The following is a 27,015-nucleotide window of genomic DNA, read 5'->3' on the forward strand; positions in this document are numbered from 1 at the left end:
CGCATTTTTTTTATGAAGTTAGAACCTTTTTCTTCTCTTGTCGACTTTCTTTTATTATTATTGTATAACATTGCTTTTTTTTTGTTCTCATCGATATCAGACTTGCGGCACTTGCGTAACTTATACAAATTACACAAGACATCAAGCGATAGCGAAAAAAATCTATTATTTTTTCCATCTTTTATGGGAGCCAGGTCTTTCATTTTTCTCGATTTTCTTCTTGCAAAATACGGTTTTTGTGACAGAAAACTTCTGCAAAAATCTAAAGTGATGAAAATTGTCATGTAATAAACGCCATTATTACAGTGCACCATTCTCTATTTGAAAAAATGAAATCTATGAATTTCGAATTAAATTACATTATTTTGTATCCTTGCTCTTTTTTTCTCGCTTCCTTTCGATTCGAATTTAACTAACTATTATACTTTTTTTTTTCTCTTCTCTTTTTCAGAATAAACTTAGTTCACATGCAACAATACAATTTTTGGGACATGATGGGGTAAGTTCTTTTTTTGTGTCTATATCCGCGAATGTGTATTTCATTCTGTGCATAAATTATTCGAAGAAGATTTGGTTGTCTCATGCCTTTATTCGCGCTGCGTGTTGGTTGGGTGGTTTTTTTGTTGTTTTCAAGTTTTGTTCTGTTTTTTGCTTGCTTGCATTGCTGTTCGCGGAAGTGAAATTTAAAATAGTATTATTGTAAAATGAGCACACAGCAGCGGCAGCAGCAACTATACGCTTCCTCACACACATATATTATATATAGGTTGAATCAAGCGCGCACTCTCAAAAGGCTATTGTCGTGCCATCGTTTGCATGCATTCTTTTGAGAGAGACTTTCATTCTATAGACTTAATCGCGATGTTAAAACACATCCATGCATTTATTTCGATACCGGTATTGTGCATTGCACAACATTTAATGTGAACGAGTAAAACCGGCACGGCGACAATCAACACAAATCCAAAGGACTTTCAGTCACAATTCAAGACATTTTACATGGAAAAGGTCAATGGAATTTCATTAAAAATCCTAAAAACGACGAAAAAAGGTGCCAGCTACCAATTTTTTTTTCAACATTTGTTTGTCACTTATTTTTCCGCCATAATTGACCGCCAATGGAATAAATCACGGTTTTACATATTCATATGACGGGTTTAAGGAAACTCAAAACAGCGACGACGACAATTTCGCTCTTTCATGTGTCCAAGTGGGTAAAACAAATGGCTTCCTTCGTTTGCTGACATAGAAATGAACGAACAAAAAAACAACAACATTGTCCCTATGTACGATGCCAATTTCAATGTTGCTGGAGAATGAAACATGAACATACGGAATCTATAACGATACCGCGAAAAATACGAGAAAAAGAAATGAAATAAAAAAAATATAACAAAAAGCATGCAATCAAATGATATTCATGAGTCGCCGGTTCAACTATTTTATATAGAACGGTATATGGAATTGGCTTGAGATTTTCTCAAGCTTAAATCAATCGGAGCTCAAATGTAGCAACATTATTTTACGCGCATTCACACAGCACAAAGCACAAAGCACAATGAGATGGAGAGAGAGAAAGCGCGCGATACACCGAGAGTGAGTGAAACATAAATTACACATTGCAAATGGTAACAACTGTATCGCTTTTGCATAGCAAATGAGTACATGATGACGATGTTGATAATGACGTCGACAATGCGACCATGCAAACATACATAAAATTCGAGTGTGGTAATGCCGTTCACCATTTACGAAAAGTGCCTAACGATGTTTTTGTCGTTTGCCATCACACTGCACCGCTGTGTAGAAATTCGGGTCGCGACCGATAATAATGATGATAACCGATATAATATGTAAACAATGTGACATTGTTACACATTGTACACATTCATGCAACATATTAAACACGATCAACGGTCACATACACTGTGAAAATTGCATTTCACCGCAAATGCATTTTTGTATTGAATATTTGATTTGACAATCGGTTTACATGCGTGACAACATTCAACAACATGCATACACACAACAACTACGTTCTTAAAATCGAATCAATGAAAATGTATATGTACATTCATCTAATTCAATTAGATGAAGTCAAAGCAGAGCTATCATCATATTTCCGTGTAAACTGACCTCATAAAACGACCACGAACCACTTCCTTATACATTGATTAAAAATTATTTCGACTTACGACGAAATTCAACGAAATAGAACCAACTATATTTTAGTAAATCTCTGATTTTTTTTTAAAAGACAATCGCATGAAAAGCCAATTAAAAACGATTTCGCAAAGAATATTAGCACAGACAGTAAGCAGATTCACACAGACAAATGGACAATTTTCTCTTTTTTTCTCTTGACTTTCTCTATCTCCATCGAAACCAATGTGAAATTGAATGAAGTTTATTCAATGAACAGCAAAAACAAATGAAATAATAAAAATCAAGGTACAATTACATAAAAACGGGCGAACAAATAGTAGATAAATCGGATTTGTTGTGCAATTGGATTTTCGGTTTTCGTTGTGTGAGCGCACGTTCGTGTTTGTGTGTGTATCTGTGTTTATTGTTAAATTCATTTGTTGAATGAAGTGCAAATGATTTGGGTTCAATAAAACCAGGTAGAGAATGATGTCCATGATGACAAAAAAAAAAGAGAGACAAACACATAAACGATACAATTCAAGTACATAAATTGTGTATAATAAAATAATCCATGATAATTCTTTTTAATTATACAAAGTGTGTGAATGAAATATAAGTGATTTCAACAAGAAAAAAACAACCGATTGAATGCATGCATTTTAATTTGATAATTGGTCAATACATATACATTGTTCTCACGTTTGTGTCACATTTTTAAATGAGACCGTCGATTCGCCGCACAATTTCACTCAGTTATAAAAAGAAGTGGCTATTGTTAAAGAGCTTCAAACTAATAATAATACGAACGAAATAGGATTACGTAAACCAAACAATGAACATGTTATGCTTTCAAGGATTAGAAGTAAGAATTTCACTAGTTGCCTTGAATGGTTGCGATCAACCGAGTGCAACACCGTTCGATTGAAGGCTGCTGAATTAAATGTAAAGTTCAAGGCTTGTCGGCAATGATTTCGGCAGTTTCGTTGGTTTTTGTCGTGAGACGAATGCTCAAACAAGACAACCAGTACAACAAACAATAAAGCGATTAAGCACCAAAAGCCACTCACAATAATTCAATAATAATGTGTAAGAACAAACGTATTTATCATTGCCACAATCTTACTTCCACACATATAACTTGGTTTTCTTAATTTGACCGACACATCCGTGTGATCAAATTAATTTACCAAATCAAAGGAAATTCGTTTCATTCCATTAGATATACTCTCATCTCCCTTTTGGATACACACAACCTTTTTATCTTTTCGGTTTATTTCTGTGTTTTTTTGTTTATTTCATCATAAATCGGCAATTAAATTCAGTTGTTTATTATACATGCGTATTTCATAAAAATAAAATTTCAAACATTTGATATATATATGTGTATGTACTTAAACAAAGAGGCCAAACAAACAAAAACACATTGACAACTTAAAGTGATTTGTTTTTGTAAGCACTTATTGTTCAATTTATTTAACCTCATAAAAAAAAATGACTGAGCTCTCAAACCATACGAACGAAATTAAAATGTTAAAGAAACACACAACCATAACAATATGCCATAGAATGATATACGAGAATATTGTCGTCACAATCATAAACAAAAATACTTTCATATTTGATTTGATGTGGCGCACGATTCAATGTACGTCATAGGTGTTGCAGTTTTTTTTTTGAAATTTTAAACGGCCTGCCACCGTGTTTGACAGTTGCGACCCTTGACAATCAACAATGAAACAACAATACAGTAACCATTCCATCGAATGGAATCGAATGCAGTTTATTGAAAATTGCACACAAATTCTTGCAAAATCGAATAACTCCATTAATAATATGCATTTGTGCAAATTAAACTGATATATATTTTGTGCGAATTCGAATGTGACAAATACGGCGATTAGGTATATTTTAATTCCTCGATGCCATACCGTTTAAAATTGCAGGCAGTGAAAGTAGTAGAATTAAAGAAGAGTCATTCAAATAAACATATGTTGAAACTCACCGGGGTTGCGCATATTTTCCATTCAAACACATAATTTGCACAAATTACCCAAAATACAATCGGTTTCTGGGAAAAACCAATGCTCAAACACATCTACATTCACATCAAACACACAATATACCGTACATGCTAATTGGTTTTGGACTAGCCAAATCGTACGAGGCCCCATGGGATATCGAATTCAAGTCGGCATTTTATGAATGGAATCGTATGTCTAATGATAATAAAAGCTCTCTCAGTTCGTTTAATTGCCATATTTGCGTTAAATTGAATTTGATTTGAATGCAATGGTGGATGGACAGTAAATTTTTTGGTGCCCACTTTGCACATTGTACAACTAAAGAGAAAAAAAAAGTAATGCATGGATTCACCGTTAACTCTGATAACCTACTTAAAATTTAAGCGAAAATCGTTTTCACATACACCACAAACACATGTATAAATAGAGTAATGGTATTTGAGCGTTTGGTGACAACACGAAATCGAGTAAAAACGAATTGACGGAATTTAAGTAATTGATCGATTGCGACAAATCATGAGAGTCCATTTACGCTGTAAGTCAAATGCAAATTTCTACAAAAATCACGACGACAGAAACTAAAAAGTTTACAGTTTTGCTGCATATACGACATAGTGAGTGAACACACTTGAGACATATAAGATAAGACGTTTGAATCAATTCAACCGGAAATAATTGGCTGCGCTGTGTCGAAAAAAAAAACGCAGGTGTTACGTTAGCTCTGTATTTGGTTCGTTAGCGAACGAGAGCAAAGAAACACACAACAAAACGAAGCGAAAAAAAAGTGAAAATGAAACCAAAATCAAACGAGACGAACGAACAACAGCAAAAAAAAAAAAACAAATATATCCATCGCACACAATCGAATATTTGGCATACAAATGAGCCAAGCTTATTGTTGAACCAAACTCGAATTGACCATGAATAATGTGCATCAGTCCAATATCGAATTTTATGCGGTCGTTCAGTTTAACTTATTATAATCAATACCACTTTTGTCGCTGCCGATAAAATCATTTTTTATGCGGTTGCTTTTTTGCTTCTTTCACTTTTTTTCTCTCAATTTGCTTGTTTGCCAATTGTGTTTTTGAGAAATTCAATGATTGATTACATTTTGGCGATGAGAGAGCACATGTGTAGCATTAAGTAAATGCAGTTCAAATAACTTTGTTATTTTAAAAAAAAATTGTAACGAAAATTTAAACTTACGAATGAATTGCAAACATTTTGAAAATTGATTCGAATGCATTTGAATGCTGCTCATTTATGCTGACCAAATAAATTCGCCAGCATCAGATCATCCTTTTTACTTAAATTTGAATATATGTATTTACCTTTTGAAATCATTTTTTCTTCTTTTTGTTCGCCTTTCGTTCATCTTTCTCTTTGCTATTTAACTTTTGAAAGCCCACTCAAATGTAATTCAGTTTATTTTATTCCATTTCAATGGTCAATTATTCCGTCAAATTGTATAATATATTCCAAGTAATAAATTGTATTCTCTCTCTCTCTCTTCATCATGTAATTTAAGTTTGGCCATTCTCGATTTTCGTTCGAAACTCATTGTGTCGGCCGATCTGCATATTTATTCGCTTCGTTTTCTTTTTCTTTATCACAAATGATTCAATAATCGCATAATTTGTGAATGGTCTCTTTATGTCCAGAATCAGGTTATAAACCCATCGAAAATGAGACACAGCAAAAAGGAGCAATATCGTTTTCATTTCGGTTTTTTTTGTTGCAAATTTGAATGTCAAATTGTGTGACGTTTTCAAATCCATAAAAAAACACGTCCACAATGTTTGTTATGTAAATGACAACGATTTTATTTTATTTCATGTCTGTTGAATTGATTTAAGCATGACGAGTAGATCATTCGATCCTCGGAGGGAGGGACATACAAGTCTTTGACAAGAATTCAAAACTCAAATGCGTGGACACAAATGAACATGTGGCATAATATTTTGCAAAAACGATTATGAAAAAAAAGAGAACGAAAGGTTACATACGAGTAAATTGAAGTGAAATGAAAATGGTCTCGAATGTGAATTGAGTGAAAAGTAAAATCAATGATTCATTTAAAATATGTGTGCTATTATGCATCTATGCTTTATACACTACCATCAGGCGGAAAGGAGATGGTGCGCACTCGTTTCGCCAATATCGCACAATGATTTTTTGTTGTTGTTTCGAAAATGGAATGAAGCAAAGAAAAAGAAGAGAGACGTCTCTAGAAAATGACAAAGCCAATACAATAAGATGCATATTGGACAATAGCTTTTGAAAGAAGCATATGGAATGGTCGAATCTGTGTGCTAGTGAGAGACAGGAAAGGTCGCAATGACAAACGAATTGTGTTGTGACCACTATCTCAAACACGGAACTAAATGCCATGTTTTTGTGTTTAGTCTATATGTATCGTTTTTTCATTACACCGGACACGCGGCGGTGTTGTCATTTGATTTTTCTACATTTTATCTCGTTTCATTTTCATTCGGTTGTTTTTTTTTATCTCACGATCTTTGTGGTGATGCAAAAATTTCTTCTTTTAATCGTCGTCCACTATAAACGTGTCGAAACAATACGTTAAATAAATGCAAAAAAAAACAGTCACCAACAAATGTGAATGAATGTCTAAATTGAGAGACTGAGAGGGGGAGAGAGTGTGTGTGTGCATATGTCATTTCAAATTTGCTTATTTTCGACTTAATCGAAAGAGTATTTAAACATAAAATCCAACGAAATGGTGTAATTCTATTTTCTAATTCAGTATTTCACTCCAATCGCTTTTTTATCGAATGTTTCCGAGAATTATTTCAAACAAATTTTACATTAAAACATTTACATAGACGTATTATGAATTACTATATATGCATATGCTCACACACGTCTAGATTCATTTCAGATGAAGAAAAGAAACAAAAAATTAATTCTCGCACTTATTTGATATATATTAAATGTAAGTCCCAAGGTAAATCACCTGATTTCGATTACATAACGCAAAATGTGGTGATTGTTGTTTCGTTTAGCTGGTAATTTTTGCAAACGAATTTTCTATTTGTCATTTTATTTACGTACAATTGATTCGTTGGCTCTTATGTGAAATTGATACCCATTAACATTTTGTGGTTCAAAATGGTGGCGTTTTAAAACAACCAATCAATAGTGAAATATTCGAACCATTTTTCCATCGAACTGATAATATTTACAAAGTGATCAGTTTCTCATTCTGCATCGTAGATTATTGGCATTTTGTTTTATCAACAGGTCGTTGTTTTTGCTTGTTTCCGTTATTTCTTTTTCTCGCTCTCTCTCTCTCTCTCTAACTCCCTCCACCCTCCCCCTTCTCTGTGTGTGATTGTTGTGAATTGGCTTTTTGTCAGTTCGTCAAAATAATCACGAATTAAATAAAAATTGTATGTGCATAATGAAATGAAGCATTGAGCTGTGTGTCGACAACGCGGCGTGCTGACCTACATCGCGAGAGATCTAAATATTAATCATGCTTCACCTTCAGTTGCGATTGGATGCGAACATGCTAAAAAGAGACAAACATAGAGAAACAAAGCGGCAATTCTTCGATATACGTTATTTGCGTATTTGAAACCGGTACTTCGAGTATAGAGAAGAAAAAAAAAATGCGCACCAACAACAGCAACTAAGAGATGCGTGCAATAACCAATAATACAACGAATCAAAGAACGAAAGTAGCGAAAAAAAACCCTTATTATTACTATTATTGAACGCTATTTACATGTAGTTTACAACGAGACCAAGGTCGAATTGAGCACACAACATTCAAATGTGTAAGTATGTTTGTGTGGTATAGCATAGACAATGGGCGCGATGTATTATTTGTTTGCTGTTGTTGATGAGAGCATATACTGTGATGAGTGCGATCCAAATGCACAAAAATTCATTAATTCATATATTTGATGAATTGACATAAATAAACACGCGCTCGCAATATATTTTTGTGCGTGCGCACTTATGTGGTTGTTTTAAATCTGTTTTTGTTCATTCATTTATTCACATTCTTTTTTTATTATTGTTGTGCCATTTTTTGTCGTTGTCATGCGACAGTTTCTCCGAATTGATCGGGATTCATCTGAAATTATCACAAAAACAGAATAATTCATTTCTGGAACATATTCTTTCCGTGAATGCTCACCTTTTCATAAAATTCAGTGGCTTTGTGGAATTTGTACGGAAATTTATAAGAAAACGAAGGAAAAAATACTTTCGAAATTTTTAAATCGATATTTTTTTTCATTCGAAGCTAGTGTGAGCAGAATTAACGCAGCTGAGTTGATTGTTTTTTTTTTGTTTCGCTCATTTATTAGCGTCATGAGAATGCTACGCATTTATTTTTGTTTATTGTTTCGTACTTTTTATTTTGTTCATGGTTCTTCATCTTCTGGCCAATTTATTGTTTATTTTTACAATTCGTATGGGTGCGTGTAGAAGCGCGTGCGCGCATACATTTTTATACCGAACAAACGAGATGTGTTTGTTCTTATCTGGTTTGTAAAATGCATAAACAACCAATGTACGAACAAAACATACGGTTTTTATTTATTAAGTTCATATATATGTTTTTGTTTCCAATTCGTTTTCATTTAAACTACTATTGCTTTTGTTTTTGTTTTTTATTTATTTTCGATATGTTCAATCACAATAAAGAAATTTTTTTTTTGCAATTTTTATTTAATAAACGCAACGATTACAGCGTTTTGCATAGACTTATTTGATCGATTTGACTTGAATTGGATGTTTCCATGGTATTTTTTGTGCCCCAAAAATGAACTAAAACGAACAATAGAATCGTCAATTATTCTTTCGCAATTAAAATGTTGATGCCAACTGCCGATTATTATTAATATATGCATGATCATCGTATTACCCACTTGAAGTGAAGCCAATTGGAGTGCTGCACACATACAAAGCAGTGGTTTTTTGTCCTCTAATTTCTATATTATTTGCGTCTCTCCCCCATTAATTCATTCTACTACTCATCTATTACTCAGACCAAGTACTTTCGAGTGTATACCGTTTTTTTCTCTTCTTGTTCCACTTCATTTCAATATTATACAGAAAGTCGAAAGGTTCATTAAAATCGATTCATGTAACAATCTGCCGTGGTCGTTTATGCGTTCTGTTTCTTGTGCGAATCTTTTATGATTTCTTTTTTCCCCTCTCTCTCTCTTCTGTTAAGTGCATTTTGAAAAGTGCTCTCTTATTCGTCTCTTATTTCCTGTGACGGCTTGTATGTGTGTTGCGCTCAGGTGAACATTCATTACATAAAGCTTAAGCAAAATGTTTCATCAATTTGATATTTGTGTATCAATTACTCGTTTGTTGCATTGCATTAGAACGCTTTTGATGATGGAAAATGTCTGGGTTTTTTTTTAACAAAATAAATATTTAAAATAATTCTTTGTGAATTTATTTCATTGTTGAGCTTTCGATTTAGGATTTCATCATTTGATTTTATTTTTCCGCGAATTTCTCAATAAAGTTTTGTACGCGGAGCTCAACAAAATTAATTGTGCTCTTCACCGATGAATTGAACAAAATTCGTGTCGAATTCTCAATAAGAGACCACTTGACTTTTTGGCATATTGTGTACTGTGCGCCAGTCGGCCCGTTGTATTCAACTTGTCAGAATTTAATATCAACACACGGTTTTGTGTTGCTTTCGCACAATAGAGTCGCTTTTGCCATTATCAAAACTTATGAACAATATCAATGTATATTGCTATTACAAAATCGATTGCCTCAATCATAAATGGCAGAAAGAAAGAAAGAAAGAGAGAGAGAAGGAGAGAAGTGAAATCAAATGGTAAACTTTTCAGCTAAATGGTAATCGATACCATTCAAAGCTATTAAACATTTTACGTTCTATGTTTATTTTTAAGCTGCTCGATGCATGCAAAATTTTATCCACCAACAAGTAAAAAAGGCTTTTATAATAAAGCAATGAAAACGAAACTATATATTTATACAACGAGGCATAATTGAAAATTGCTTTCACATTTTATGCGGTAAAATGTCATTGAAATCGAAAAATTAACATGTCAATCAATAAACATTATGCACGCACATTTTTTATTTATATCATTCCTGCTCATTCTGGATTTTATGCATTTTTGATGGACTGTGGCACATTTCCTCATTTCGATTATTAATAAGATAAGTAATGTACCATTTTTTTCTGTTGCAAATTAGTAACGAAAAGATATCGTTTCTCTTCTGGCCTTAAAAGTTAAAGGGGTATATGGGCAGAATGAAAAAAAAATCATCAAAAAGCATGAAAAAAACACACACACACACACACACACACACTCCAATCGAGCAAAAATGGCGGCGTGAATGAAACTGAGGCAAATCAAATCGAACCGAAACTGGTTCCATTTAAATATTTGATATTTGATAAATTTGTTTGCGACTTTATATTTAATAAAATACCCTTTTTTTTCGTTTCTTTCTATTTCAGTACCTGTCATTTCCATCGCTGTCGAAGTCGGGTGGACAAAAATTTAGTTTTACGGTTACAAAAACCGAAGAATTGCAAGGCTCATTTGAATGCATACAACAAAATCACAATCAATTGGAGGTTTTGGGTTCGCTGCCGCAAAAAATGCGAATACATGCCAATGAAGATGTGTACGAAGCAACTAGACATAGAATGGCTGTGGCTGAAGAAAATCAGAAAAATAAATGGTAAGTGTTGTTTAATAAGTTTTTCCCACCCACATTTTTTTGCAAAAAAATTGCATTATAAATGAGAATAGAAAACGAAAAAAACAAAAATGTACGTGAAAAATCCAAGTCGAAATGAAAAGCAAAAAGAGTGTAATAGACAAAGTTGAATATCCTTGTGATGACTACAAATGGACTGCAACGGAGACACAAATGATTAAAAATCTTTGCCGAGGATTATTTTGTTCGCTTCGGCAACACTCACATAAAACGTTAATAGCCATGTCGATAAAATTATGGAGAAACTAACACCAACACAAGAATGCAAGTGAATTGCTCATTCAATGGGATTATTAAGCAGTTCTGCGAAAACAAAAGCAACACTGGAAATAAAAACACACCGAACAAAATGTTCCACGAAACCCGATCGAGAAAAAAATAACTTGTCAAAGCAAAAACAACAGTAGAGCGAACGATGGAGAGACAGAGAGAGAAAAAAGGAGAAAAAATAAAACGGAAATTATCGTGCAATACAAAGATGAAATGCACAACAATTGATGCGGTGTGCACAGTGTTCAGTTAAAGTTTTCCGTAAACTTTGTGTGACAACGGTACAGTGGCCAAAAAAATATCAGTTCAAACAACCCGGCCAATATCGAGAACGACTGAGCGAGAAAGAGAGATAGAGAGAGAAAAAAATGAATTGCTGAGCAAATACTAAAGGACCATTGCTAGAGTTTATATTTATAATAGATGGCGAATTTTCACTCTGTATCTCTCTCTCTCTCTCTCTCTCATAAATAGACACTTGCACATACAAGTTTTCGAGTTAAAACCTCACTCAATTTTAATTACATTCCCGGCATTTGCGCGCATTCATCGTTGGTCACCAACGCATTCACACACATAAAAATAACAAGAGAAAAACAGCTAAAAGCTAGCCTGGCCCCAGTCGGGAAATTCTCTCGTTCGTTCATTCACGTTCATTGTCTTTGTTATCAGGGTGATTATTTTTGGCTCGTCGAGATTAAACTTTAACATACTTTTATGAAACGAGACAATAAACAGTTAAACACACATTTTTCGTGTTCGTGTTCCATTTGGCCGAGAGTGAATGTGCAAAATGCTATTGATATATATGTATTATGGTGTTTTTGTTGCACCGTTCCCCCAAAATGCGTTTCGTTGTTCATGCATCCAAATTCCATTCATTAAAATATAGTGCGACACCAGGCAACGTTATCTACGTAACATTGTACATGAACGCGAGCCATCGAATTCGAGCCATATTTTCATATATGCCAGGTTTGAGCCAAAAAAAGAGGCGAGCAAAAGAGAAAGGGACAGATATGGTTCTAAATAATGGGTTTGTCAAGACATGAAAGTGTGCGCATACATGTTACATGAACACATATAAGCAGACACACACACACACAAAAACGCAGGATAATTGCGTTGTTGCATATTATTGGTTGGCAATGCATTTCTTGCTTGACACCATGCAGTTGTGTGTTCGACAGTCAATGTTCACCATGGTCTTAATAGATCAATAAAAGCCATGCTACAACCGGGCAAACACGTATATTTCAAACGAACACTCCCCATTAATTTACACACTTTGAGCACACTACATTACATATTCGATATACATATAAAATAGACACGGCCACATATTGCATCGCATCAATTTCGACAAAAGCAAACTAAATCACGTCAATTTTGAGAAATGCTGTTTGGCGTTTGTATTTTTTGTTTGTTTGGCATTTGATAAAGAAATACCGACACACAAACTCTCTCTCTCTCTCTCTCTCTCTCTCTTGTTCATTCACTTATGGTTTGGCACATTCATTTACTCGCTTATGAGCTTTCATCTATTTTGGAAGCAGGTATCAATGGACTCGGTTGTGTCGCATTTGGTATCCATATTGCATTTTCCGTCAGTGACATATACCCCATACACACATAAACTAAAAAGTTTTTATTCAAACGACAACAAAGCCCATATCAAATTGAAACCAAAATTCAATTAACATCACCAATATGGGCAACTGGCTCGAGAAAATCACAAAATCGAAATGAGATGAAGTCAAACATCTTGATCGAAATACCCTTTTGATTGACAATATAACACGCACATTCAATTCTCATTGATTATTTCATTAATTAGATTATCCGAATTGATGTGTGTCATTCGACACCGAATTGCGGAAGACCAAATTAAAGATTAGAACCTAATAGTATGTGTTAGAAAAAACGGCAGAGAAAGAGGATCAAATGAACTCTTGCATTGAATTGAGGTTATAAATCTCATAAATGCATAAAAATGTCGTCTATTAACATTGACACAGTTCACTGTCGTTTTGGTTTGTTTGTTTTTTTACAATGAGATAATATATCAACGCTTTTCGGCTGTGTGCTTAATTTATACGATAAAAAATATTAATAAAGGATAGTCATAACCAAAATGTTCTAGCATTCTTCGAAATAACATCGAAATTTGAAGAAAAGTTTCATGCAATTAAATCTGATCCCAATTGACTGAAAATCACACATTTTTTTCCATACAAGCAAATGAAAAACTTTTATCAATTGAATTAAATGACACTCATTATGATGAAACCGCAACAATTTCATCCGAGTAGTTTTAAATGGCATTTAAATTATCTTCGGTCATTTCATCGTCTTTATTATTGGATAAATCAAATGGCATTTGGTTGGATTGCTCTAATTTTTAATGTATTTAATAAATAATAACTCATTTATTTCATTATGGAAGTTTATACCAAATACGAAGGCAAAAAGTTTTAGCAAATGGCTTTCCATTGTAATCAATAATATTTTTGGCTATTCGTACTTTTAACCCCATTTAAAATGAAACACATTGAAAATGGCATCACCGAGAAGCATAAAGCTTCGATTCGAAGTTATAGCGATAAAAAGCGTGCAATTATTCACTTCTTAGTATTTGTTTTGAAAATGTTTTTGTATACCCAGAGAGAGAGAGAGTAGTGTGTGGGCAATACTGCAGAATGTTGCAACTACTTAATACTTTTGCATTTTGAATTGGTGTTTGTGATTCTCCATGACCACAGAACGCTGAAATCGTGTCATTTTATCCAGAAGTGTATATTTTCATACATTTTAAATTGGCGGATAGCGACAGTGTGTTTTTTTACACACAAACTCATTTGGCACCATTACAACTGCGATGCATCAACCCAAGCTTACAGTGACAGTTTTTTCTCCCGCCACTACACACACATACACATACACAAAATGACAGAGATAGCGAATGAGACAAGTTTTCACACACTTCAATGTATGCGCATACAAAGTTATTTAAAATCTCGAATCGAAAACAAAAGGCATTAAAAATAAAATTCAATCAAAATGTACGCTAGACAATTAACTGTTCTCTTTCACTGTGCTCGCACCAAATAAATGAAATCGTCTGCAACGATAATAATTTACATTTGTAGTGTGATGTCTTATTATGTCGATTCACACTACTCAATTGTTACATATGCATCGTTGCAGCGCAATTTTATTTATTTTAGATTTGAAAAGAAAAAAAAAAAAACATCTAAAACATCGTGCAATTATCAGCGACGACAACAACAAATGCATATTGATGCAACAATGTTCATATCTATTTCATTTCAATTTATATGGATTTTATTATGGCGAAAATAAGCTGCTAAGAATTAGCAACATGGCAGAGAAGAGGCGTCTGAAATAAACCCCGTGTTTTGTTGAACGAAACGATTTTCTGGCTATTAATTAATTGTGTTTGCATTGCAATGCGCTCGCGGCGCTTTATTTGTGCGTTACCGTATGCATATTCTAACTCTCTCTCTCTCTCTCTCTCTCTCGTTATTTCTCGTTCTTTCGATTGTTATCTTGTTCGTTCTTTCCTTTGGCTATTATTGCGAGCGTATTGGCGATTTTTTTAGTAGCAATTCGTAATTACCAGTAAGGGCATGACCTGAAAATAGAAAGAAGAAAAACAAAACAACAAATACCGCACACAAGTACACGCTCAATACGAGAGACGTGTTTGAATCGGAACTGACGCGCTTAGAACGTACCTTCTGTTTTGATGCCATTACATTGACACCTTTTTTGATTAAATTTAAAGGAAACTATTTAACGCGATTGTGTGTACGTGTCAATTATCGCGACGGCAGCAACGAACAACAGCAGTGTAGCAACATTGAACAGTGAGCGTAAGCTCATTATTATCGCCAATTTTTTTTTCTCTCTCTTTCTTTCTTTCTTCGATGTTTCATTTAAAACTTGTTGTTTGTTGATGTTGAACTTATGTACGCAAATCGAGAAATACAAACTTCGGTGTCAACAAATAAGCAATTGAAAATAAATGTGATTCAAATTGCATTTAAAATGAACAAACGAGAGCGAGAAAAACAAAAAAGAAGAAGAAAAATGGCAAATAAATCCAACATCATTTGCACTTTGTTGATAGCAAAGGAACACGTGCATCAGGAAATTGCAGTGATGCAATAGAATGCATCTGAAATACTTCCTTCTCAATTTCAAGTGCGTCAAAGATACATTTTCAAGATTAAGTGAATTCATAAATGCATAGCAGCCATCTTTTCACCTCTTTCCATTTGTATTCTGATCTTTGGGTCGTTTTTTTTTGCTGTAACGAACAACAAATAAAAATGAACAAATTATACTGCAATTTTTCGACATCGTTTCGTCTCTTTATCGTACACAAACTTTAATTAATAATTTATATAAATATTAAAATGTTTACTAATTATATTTGTTTTTTTTTTATTCTCTTCTCTCTCATAGCACACGGGAAATAAAACCGAATCAAACGGATATTGGGCGCAAAGTGAAAGTGAAAACCTCAATACAACGTCTTTCCAACATTCCTACAAATAATAATGCAACTTTAAACAAACGTGATTCTTCTTCGTCTTCTTCGTCGTCTAATTATGTTGATTCATCATCAAATCCAAATAGCTGGATTCAGTTAGAAACTAGTACGTGTTTGTATTGATGATGATTAGTTTTATTTTCTTGTCTTCTTTGTTTTTGTTGTTGACGTCTGTTTTTTTGTACCGTAAAATAATAAATTAAAATGCAGAAAGGGAACTGTGCAAAATAAATTGCTTGTTATGAGATTAGGCGTTATCAAGATTGCAATTTATTTTGTGCATAAATTCCCGTTCCGTACCGTATTTCACCGATAAAATTACCGATCTACCGATCGACCCTCAATGAACCGCTACTTTAATTCTAATTGCTTTGATTTCTTTCGTTTGGTTTTTTTTATCTTGGTCACACAGGGAATGCCGAGGATAGGAATAGAAATATTAATAGTAGTAATACGATAAATAATAATTCAATAGAAAATCATTTGACGGGACTAACGACGTCGATGGTGACATCAACAACAGCATCACCGTCGCCCATCAAAAACAATTTACACCACCATCATAACAACAATATTAGCAGCCACCACAATCACCACCAATACAACAATCACCAGCAAAACAACAATAATAACAACCATCATAATAACAACAACTTTCAAAATCGAGCGAATAGTCGAAACAGCTCATCGTCAAAAAGCTATGGTCGGGGGAATTCGGAAATTGTGAAACGACCGATCAAGTAAGTGCATTTTATACATATATCGCGTTGTTATAGTTATTTTTTAAACATTGTTTTACGTTTTGTTATTTTCGTCGTTGCTTCTAATGACCCTCTTTCCGTTCAAAGCTATGCGGTCAATTCTCCGAAATGATTAGCCTTTGATTTTTTTTTTTTAATTAGATTGTACATTGTTGACATTTGTTGTATAAAAAAAAAAGAATAAGATTTTCCGAACAAACGAACAAAAAGAGAATGCCGGACAAACTCAAGAGCCGAACGAAATGAAATATTTCAATGTCGTTGGCACTTTCAAGAAATTTATTTACTGTAAAATTCAAATCGCTGTAATCAAATACTTTCTTAGACTGTTTTCAAATGGTATTGATTCAGTGTTTGACTTGTGATAATTACGTAATATTCATATCAAACACAAAGATTTATTATGAAGTATCCGTTGAATTCGAAAAAGTTGCTCAAATTCGTTTGGATTTTTGTTCAGTCGTGGTTTATGTTTGCAAACATATCTACCAACTACTTAATCGGCTGATGCAATTCACCATGAATATCACGTAATCAAGATTGTATTTATGATTCGCAGCATGTGCAACATGCGACACTTCATATGGTTACATTCAAGCAACACCTCAAAATGCACTGTACTCCGGTGTTTTGCAGAAAATCATACGATTTATTACGGGAATTATTTGTCGATAAATGAGCGTTCTCAATTTAAACATCCTGAAAATACAGGAAAGATTAAACGGCGCGAAATTATTTAAACAAAAACAAATTCAAATAGATCAAAATCGCACAGAATACCGGAACTGAATGGGCTCCCTGACATAATTAAACATCGAATGTGTGAATGTGTGTGCATCTTTTGTATATGCAATTTGAGATAAGCAAACAAGCTTTTATATTAGCAAACATATATATAAAAAAAGAAACTAAATATAACCGGTGTGCGCACACAACATGTTGTGCCATTCGATAAAAATAGATAATTCACAAACAAAAACCAAGTTAGAACAGTTGAATCACACAAATCGTTCGCATTATTGGCTTAAAAATTTCAAACATATGCTCGACAAATACATGCACGAATGATTGAATTTATTTTATCGGCTTTCGACAAATATATCGAATGGATGAATCCAAAACGGCCACAAAAGCATTTGAAACGGTAACAATGGTGAATGATGACATCGACGCATTCATTTATCATAGTAAATGGCGTGAGAAATCATTGTGAATAGCTCATCACAAGAATTTTTTACAATCGTTTTTGCATAAAATTGGTGATAATTGAGGAATTGAACGTGTTTTGATGTTTGATTTTATCGTTCATTCAAAAATGCGTCATACTTTTAAAAAAAACTTGAGAGATGGCATGATAAAAACGAGTTGTTTTTCGAAATATGACTGTCGAATCCATCTATTTTTATTTAGCTCACCTGTTAACGAAATAAATACACATAAATGTCCGAACAATAATGCAAAAATTAACTACGCAATTCACAATATTCGATTTGTTCTCCGTTTGCTTCACATTATTCGATCCAATGTACCGATCGAAGGCAATATTTTCCATTCTCAATATGAAATGTAAGGCATTTCAGCTTAATTACTGTAATTTTTGCTGTTGTGTGTCTGTATCTCTATCACCGAAGATTCCGCATGTCACAATACCAAACAAAAAATTATAAATTGACACAAAGTCTGTATGTTTTTTTTCTTCACTCCTTTTAACGAACCGCAATTTTTTCGTCGATTTGACTTCACTATATACATTTATTGATATTTTTGAGAGTGTTTTATTACAAAGGCAATTGCATTTTTCAAATGACTTTGTGACTCAATTGTATGGCGCAATGAAAAAGAAAACAACACAGCCGAAGAAATATCAAAAATTAAATAAATCCGATAAAACAATGCGCTAAAAGAAATAGCCATAAAGCTGGTTGAATCGTCTCTTTGGCTGTCTGAATTATCAGCTGATTTTGAATTTGGATTTGTACACTGACGATTGAATCGATCATTCAAAGAAAATGCCATCATATTCAGACGCTGCATGGCGCATTTTATGACTTTAAACGCTTAATTTATTAACAATAAAAGCAAACAACGAGATAAAAAAATATATTATCTCACTTGCTTCAATTTACAATTGCATTTTTTATATGTTTGTTAATTACAAACGAAACATTGTACAGCTATAGTCGAAATTAGAGAGAAATGCAGAATTTTATTGCTTAATGTGACGCACTAGGAATGCATATAGAGTATTCGTCTGCTACGTTTATACCGAGCTGGATTTTTTTTCTATTGATACAACTTGAGTCGATTGATTAAAACAAACACAAAAAATGACTCATATTTATTAGCGTTGGAAAATCGGAGAGAATTTTTGAACGTATCAATTTTATAAAATTAAATTATATTCGATTAATAAAAACACCGAATTTCGTTTGCATAATTTAAGCGGCGTTAGTGCAACAAACGAAAATTAATTTAGATCTTAGCCAACTACCAAATAAAATGAGACTAATGCATTTTTTGTTTTTAAATTCACAGAGAAAGGCTGATACACATGCTAGCACTAAGACCATATAAAAAGCCAGAAATTTATTCAAAAATAAGCAATGGTAAGTATGGAAATGCATTTTTCGATGCAACTCGAATCACAAATGTTTTGAATGTTTTAGAGGGTGTTAAGGAACGTGAAAGAGGGTGCATCGGAACTATACTGAAGTCTTTATCATATATGCGCGATAATACGTATCACTTGCATCGGCATCTGTGGAACGATGTGCATGATGATTGGCCATTTTATACCGAACAAGATCGACAAACTCTCAAAAGGTAAATTTATCAATTATTTTTCTATTTCCAAGTGCAACCTTTCATTCAATATTAATGTGTGTTTTGTTTCATTTTAAATCTTCAATGTTCATGCGACGATATTCAAAATTGCAAAAAAAAAAAAATCAGGAGAAAGCCAGCAAATCTAACGCCCCCATTAAGCTCTGACGGCTCGTCAACATCGGGTCAGAGTCCAACAAGTACGCACAATGGTAGTCCGCCGCCAGCTGTGAAACGGCCACCATTAAACAGTGATAAATACACATCAAGCGAATGTCCAACGAGTAAAAAGCAAAGAATTAGTCATTATCGCAAAGACATTGTTAACCATCAAGACACAAATATCGGCGCTAGGTCGAAATACCATGACTTGTAAGTAGCTGTAATTCACAAGCATAAATTGATTGATTATGAGCTCAAGCAAATCGATATGTAAAATTGAACGATCTGTCCTTGATCGTTGAATCTAGTCGAAATTTCTTACTGTATATTGGCTCACAAACAATCAAATCACTTTTCAATGAAGAAAAAAAAAGTAGACAAAAAACATTGCGGCCAATAAACTCGGAATGCATATTATGCATATGACGTAGTGGATGGTGAAATGAGCAAATAAAACGAACACACTGTGTTCGCCAATGCAATGGCTCTAATGATTTAATTTTAATTTTATAGTGATGATAACATGGACATGTATCGGCGTGATCTTGACACAAGAGAATCTTCCATGAGTATGAAATCTAGATCACGGGATGAGCCATCAATGCGCTCTAGTTTTTACGGGTAAATGTTCAACGCATTTCATTTTCACATATCCAAAAAAATATGAAGGGAAAACAAACTTCTATATTATAAACGTTTTTTTTCTCTGACTGGCTCGTAATGATACGAACAAAAAAAAAACAAAAAAAAAATTGAACTGAATTGTATCATATGATTTGCGTTTGTTTAAAATTGTGTGTTTTATTTCGAATTCTCGTTGTTCATCATGGTCGTTTTGATGCGGCGCTATACAGACCAAATGTCACACCAAATGCTCAAGAATCGGAGGACAGCGGTTTAAGTCTTGGTTACTCGAGCACCGATGCAGCTAAGCGAATGTCATCGAGTTCGTCATCAATAAATAGTGAACAAGATCACGATCGGGACATTTGTGATGATGATGGACGTGATTTTCGGCGACATGTTGACCATGGTAGCACCCCATCATTGAATATGATCAACGGAAGTGATGGTCACGGAAGTGGTGGCTATGATTTTAGGTATGCATCGTTGTTGTTCATGCTGAATGCATTTCATACAACAAGAATCTGCCCATACAATATAATAAATTATATACTGTAGTGTGTTTGTATTTTAATTTGGTGCAAACAAAATTTATTGATAAAAATCCTTTTCTTTGATGGTCGCTGCCAACAACAACTACAACGACATCAACAACAACCACAACACAAATAAACAAATTACAGTAAATTCACTAGAATTACGTCAGTCGAACAACGGCGTCTATACAAGACTGAATTTGACAAGGACTATGCGGAATATATGCAATTGCATGCGGAAACCGAACGCGTTTCAAGTCGATTTGCTCAACTTGAAGATCTTCTACGGAAAACCGATCACAAAAATCCAAGATACAAAGTAAGCATACAAATCGCAATCTAATTTCAATCGTTTTTAATCATGTGTTTTCTTATTTTTGCAGGAAATTCAACAGCAAATTCTCAAAGAATATAATAGCACGATGAGCAATTCAATGCACCACGAAAGAAAGAAACGGTAAATGAAATTTTATTAATAATTTAGACACATGCATCAAGAAGCAATTTTTTAATTGTCTCTACTCTTCTCTACCATACACGCAACCCAGGTTCGATTATTTGCACCATAAGCTGTCGCATATAAAAGGATTGGTTAACGAATTCGACTCAACGATAAGAACCGGCCAAATAAACTACTGACGATCAATGAGAAAGTTTAGGACATGCATATTCATGATGTTTCAATAAGAGGAGATAGAATAACAGCAGCAACAAAACCACAATGTGAATGGTGACATTTTCAATGCAAAATAAAATGCAAACTTAAAAATGGCAATCAAAGAAATACACACACGAACATAAAACAACAACAACAATCGAAACAACATCAAAGCGACAAATTCGAATCGGAAAACTGATGATAACATAATTGTATCCACTCATCTCTTGTGGCCTGATCAAATTCTCAACACAAACAAACAAAAATAAAAACACTTCCAAACATCGCCCTCCGGACTTCTGAACACAGCAAAATACATCAACTCAAACAAAAACCAGCATCGGTTGGGAAATGAGCACATGTCAAATATGATCAGCATTTAAATGACATTTTATAAATGCTCGCGACAACACACCAACATTTTTTTTTCTTTTCGCACCGATGCAATTTCACACAAATATTGACACCCAACACAATACTTTCCTCCTTTCGGTAACATACATATACTGTATAGCATACGAATCCCCAACAACAACGAAAAACGTATACACATTCTTTTTGTTAACATAAAAAAAAGAAGAAAAAAACAATTACTCGCGGATAAAGAAAGAAAACACAAAAAACTAACCAACCGTAATCGTTTTCAATTTCTTTCTTTATTCCCATTTTTAAGTGAGATGAAAAAAAAAATTTTTAAATTGCAAGCAATTTTTGATCGGAGCAAAGCTAAATGAACAAAAAAAATTTTTTTTTTTAATTTAAACAATGAAAAATCTCGTGCGAATAAATTCCATTAATGGATTAGATCCAGATATAAAAAAATTGATTTTTAAAACAAATGAATGAAACAAAATGTTTTTTTTTTGTTGAATATTGGATTTGAACATTTATATTGAACAATATGGAAGAACCAAGAAAACGTCCACAAAATGAAAAGCAAAAATATCCACAAAAAAAAGAAGTAGAATACATACATTTCTGATTTTGAATGAGAGAAAAGTTTGCAGTGAATAAATTTCACTATTCAAACTGAAAATTAATGCTAACACATTTGAAAGGGAAAATGCTTCAATTTTCGAGATTCAATTTCGATTTTTTTTTTTTTTTTTGAAAAAGAAGATATAAGTTTTGAATTCATTTGTAAATCATTCAATTTGTGTACAGTTTCGTATATCCAGTGAACACGAAATCAAATAATTTATTGAACAAAACGAAAAAATTTAAAATTCCGACACACACACACACATAATATATATTATAAAATTGAAAAAGTCAGTTAAACGCAGCATGGTGAATGTTGTACGAGAGAAAATGAACAACAAAGTTGTGAATGGAATGGAAAAACTCAATGCGTAAAATATAATAGTTGTAATTTGTACAGGAAATACTGTGAATTTTAGTTGAGAAAAAAGCAAATTGTAGCAACAACGAAGCGAACAGAAGAAATGTATCAATGTGTATCGGTCAAAGTGTTGATTTAGTTTCGTGCTGGCAACGATGAAATCATGGTCATTCGGCTTCACTTCGCATAAAACACACACAATTCCCTCGTATTTATGGTGCTTACCGTGACATTATGTCCACAAACTTTATTTCTTTTTTCGTTCTTTTTTGTTATTATTGTCAGACAAATATCCAACGAAAATGTTACCTGCCAGCAACTATATATTTTCCAAAAAAGAAGAATATCTATGAAAATTCCACAGTTGAGATCTTCGATTATCGATGAATTGAAAAAAAAAAAAATAACAAAATCTTCCACGACAGTCACATTTCGAATAATCGAATAGTCTGACAATCAGTCGGCCAAATTCATTGTATAGAAGAAGAGATACGTAGATAATAAATATAGTGTTCATTTTAAGTCTTTTTTTTAAATAGAAAAAGATCGAATATATTTCTTTTGGTTCTCTGTTACTTCAATTTTCATTTCAATAAATAAATATAGAAATTTAATCGTAAATTCCATCCACATTTAATTTGGCCAAAATTCCTTCCTGAAGAGAACAGAGCACAGTCCAAATAAAAAATAAATTAAACAACAATGTTGTTTTTAGATTTAGATTTTGTCATTGAATTGGATTTTAAATGTTTTTAATCAAGTTTTTTCGTTTCGTTTTGATTCGGCCTAAAAATTGCCAGTTTTCTAACTTGCCACGAATTTTTTTCTGTTTGTTTTAAATTACAAATATTTAATCATGAAAATTGAAAAATTCAAATGAATAAAAGTAAAACATTTTACGTCCGAGAGCTAAGCAAAATCTATTTGATGATGAAGATGAATAAGAAAAATAGACCATCCAATGTCTAGTTAAACCGACTGGCATTTTATCAATTGAATCATTTTAACATGAAATTTAACGAATCACAATTAAAGATAGAAAGAGAGGGAGAAAATGAAACAAAGAAATTTGCGGAGCAAGTTTCAAATTCCGTTCGATGTAGTGGTAGAGACAGTGTTGAGATACGACTAAAATACATTCGAATTATCGTAAAATTAAGAACTTATTTCCATCCATCCAGTAAATGATATTCATCCAAAATGAGTGAAGAAAAGAAAAAAAAAAACACACACTCACACACACAATTTTTAAACGTAAACATTTTTGTTTTTAAAAGGAGGGGCTGAATTGACGATGATGATTCATGAATTGTATATCAAAACTTTGACACGATCACAATTTTAATTGAACCAACTGGATGAACCAAAGAGCTGAAAATTACTCACAATCATTTGATATAGAAAAAAAAGAAGAAGAAAATTTGAAAAAAATGATGTTTCAAACTCAAAATTTAAAACTCGTCGATAAATAAACATGTATGTTGCGGGTAGTTTTCGCGAGAGAAAAAAAACGCGAAAATGAAACACATGTTTCTATTTAAACAGTCAACAGCACGCATGTATCAAAAAATATTTATACATTCTCATTCAGCAAATATGAACATTCTCAGCACGAAAAAAAATGTACATATAAATACTTAATCTATTTACACTGAACAATGATATTAATTGTAGTCAACACATGTGGTGCGTGTGCACACGCATACGTGCAATCCGATCGGCAAATACAAAACATAGACTGATTGAAAGAAAGAGTGATCGACACAATGCGCACGACCCGATCCGAGCTCAGTGTTGAAATGACATTTTTTTAGCTAGTTTTTGTATAATTTGCCAAATGTTTTTTTTTGCAGCTAATCGCACCGAATCACGTTAAATGACCGAGCAAAACATCACAAACGAAAACAAATCAAACAAGATTTTACTACAATTTTTTTCGGAAGAGAGGGAGAGTAAAAAACAAATTTAAATCGGCCCAACTCACTTTTAAAAAAGAATTTTAAATATTTTTCAAAAGTTACGAAAAATGGGAGGAACATACGAACAGAAACAATACAAAATATATTTTGCACAAAAACAGATCCTTTTTCTAGATCGACCAAAGAGTGAGAATGTAATCTATTTGCAAAATCCATGTTTTATCAATATACACAGATACACACAATTTCATTGAATGTTCTATGCAAAGATCAATTGAAAATCACAGTTTTGGTAACCTCGGCTCGGTTTGGTTACTGAATATTCAATAGAAAAATGTAAATTGTAGCAAAACCACATAATTCAATTTTATTGATTTCCCCAAAGAGACGACCGAGAAAAATAAAATCACACACATCCCGAATTAGAAAGAAAGAAATCTTAAAAAATAACTTATAAAACAATCAAAAAAACACGAACATTTTCAACCAAAATTGTTCACGAGATGAAGTTGTACTTGCTCTTTGTTTTTAAAATCAATGTGTGAAAACCAATTCCGCCAAAAAAATGTTACGCGTAAATGTAGTTTGTGGCCGCTACTCTTTTTCATTTGCATCATGAATACAATGAAAATCACCGAGAATGCAATTTTGTGCTTGCCATTCGATTTTTGATTTTAGTGCTTCTTCAATTCGATATATAAATATAATAATATGTAGATTTACTTATCATTTTGTTTCATTCAGAAAGAAAAAAAAATTACGAATATTCTTCAATTTCTGGTCGTTTCAATGTATAATAATTGCCTGTTTTTTGAATTTTGCTTTTGTTATTCAAAAAAGAAAAATCTTATTTTGCTTGTTGTCAACACAAGAAAAATCGACTGTTTTTTTTCTTCGTTGCTAATCAAAAGCCGAAGCATAATCTAAATCATTATATATTTTTTTCTGCGTGTGAAATCAAAAACAAACGAAAACAAAACAAGATAATGTGAAATCAAACATATAAGTTGTAAATATTCGGTTATATTTTGTCGGGTTGTGTAAAATCGATGATGATCGATTTATATAATTGCATTGTGATCGAAATGATATATTAGAAAATGAAAATGTGCACATGATCTGCGTAACACATTGTTCAGTGATTCAATGATGATTGTGTCCATACAAGAGAGATTTCACCGCGTTTTATTATACATACTACTACTATATTGACCAAAATATTTAAAGAGACTGCACGGATTGATTTGTTGTTTTCGCTCATTCATTCATTTTACAACAATTTTGACTAACGAAATAATAATAATAAAAAAACAGATGTTTTTTTTTTTGAATTGCTATTCAATTGGAATTGATTTTCAATTAGCAACAAACAATAATCGTTTTAAATTTCGCTCAAAAAGAAAAAAAAAACAAACAAACAATTAAATGAATCGTGTGTGATAGAGAAAAAAAGTCGCCGAATTTAAGAGACATATATATTACACACTGACACAATCCATTTCTGATTGGCCGTTTGACTCTCAAATTTGAGCTCTTCAATTTGTTATTATTATCATTTTTTTTTTAAATTTGTGAATCAATCCGAATTATGCTTTGAATTCCCAAAAGAGAACTGTGTGTGTGTGCATGCGAAAGTGATAATACTTGAAGAATCGACTCTTTAAGATTCATTGAACACATACACACACTTAAATTATTTTACCGTTTCGTTCGCATGAAAGTGCGCGCATATTCGCAACACATTTTTGTTTGCATTGCCAAAAATCATCTGATTTTTCTGTCTCCTTTTGTTTCTAATTATAATAATAATTATTTTTTTTTTTTAAATACAACAATCAACAAGGGAAACTTTAAACTATTTTTACTACTATATTATTATTATTATTTAGTTTAATAACTATACTATTTTATGAGCAAATGATGAAAAAAAACGATGACACACAAAAAAAAGTTGAACATTACAAAAAACAAAAAAATTTAAAATACATGCATCCTTATTTTAGCTAATTTAATTAAGAATTAAACGAATGCGAAAAATTAAAGTGAGAGAAAAAAAATCGACAACAACAATATGAAAATGAAAATTATGCAAAAAAAATAATAATAATAATAATTAAAACAAGTTAATTGTTCTATTATGTTTCTAAATGTATAGCAAAAGAAGTAAACAAAAAAAAATGTCGAAAAAAAACAAACAAACAAAGGAAGAAAAGATGCGGTTTCGTTGAGCGCAAAAACAACCGAAAATAGTCCATTTGACATTGATTCCGTTTATTTTTTTTTCTTTTAAAAATAGAACGTGTGCGTAGTGTGTTGCAATACACAAGTGTGTGCGTGCACAATGTGTAAATAGAATTTAATAAAATACATTGTCGGTAACACATGGAGTCGATCATTTCACAATTCGGAT

At 32.8% G+C, this 27,015-nt stretch overlaps 1 protein-coding gene across 2 annotated transcripts in view; it reads left to right on the plus strand.

Annotated features, from left to right (window-relative positions):
* Nucleotides 1–25,894, plus strand: part of LOC116351056 (RNA polymerase II elongation factor ELL2) — a 66,834-nt gene extending 40,940 nt beyond the window's left edge. For both annotated transcript variants that reach the window (XM_031783133.1, XM_031783206.1), the window contains 12 exons: nt 452–499; nt 10,666–10,892; nt 15,693–15,886; nt 16,193–16,520; nt 19,077–19,147; nt 19,208–19,364; nt 19,494–19,736; nt 20,040–20,147; nt 20,381–20,626; nt 20,834–21,005; nt 21,070–21,143; nt 21,235–25,894. In XM_031783133.1, the coding sequence (XP_031638993.1) occupies nt 452–499; nt 10,666–10,892; nt 15,693–15,886; nt 16,193–16,520; nt 19,077–19,147; nt 19,208–19,364; nt 19,494–19,736; nt 20,040–20,147; nt 20,381–20,626; nt 20,834–21,005; nt 21,070–21,143; nt 21,235–21,325 (1,959 nt within the window). In that variant the 3' untranslated portion in view covers nt 21,326–25,894. The remainder of the gene's footprint in view (nt 1–451; nt 500–10,665; nt 10,893–15,692; nt 15,887–16,192; nt 16,521–19,076; nt 19,148–19,207; nt 19,365–19,493; nt 19,737–20,039; nt 20,148–20,380; nt 20,627–20,833; nt 21,006–21,069; nt 21,144–21,234) is intronic.
* Nucleotides 25,895–27,015: the final 1,121 nt, after the last annotated feature.

Source organism: Contarinia nasturtii, unplaced genomic scaffold (genome assembly GCF_009176525.2).
Source record: "Contarinia nasturtii isolate CC-2019 unplaced genomic scaffold, AAFC_CNas_1.1 Cnas_scaffold_78, whole genome shotgun sequence".
NCBI classification, from domain to species: domain Eukaryota; kingdom Metazoa; phylum Arthropoda; class Insecta; order Diptera; family Cecidomyiidae; genus Contarinia; species Contarinia nasturtii.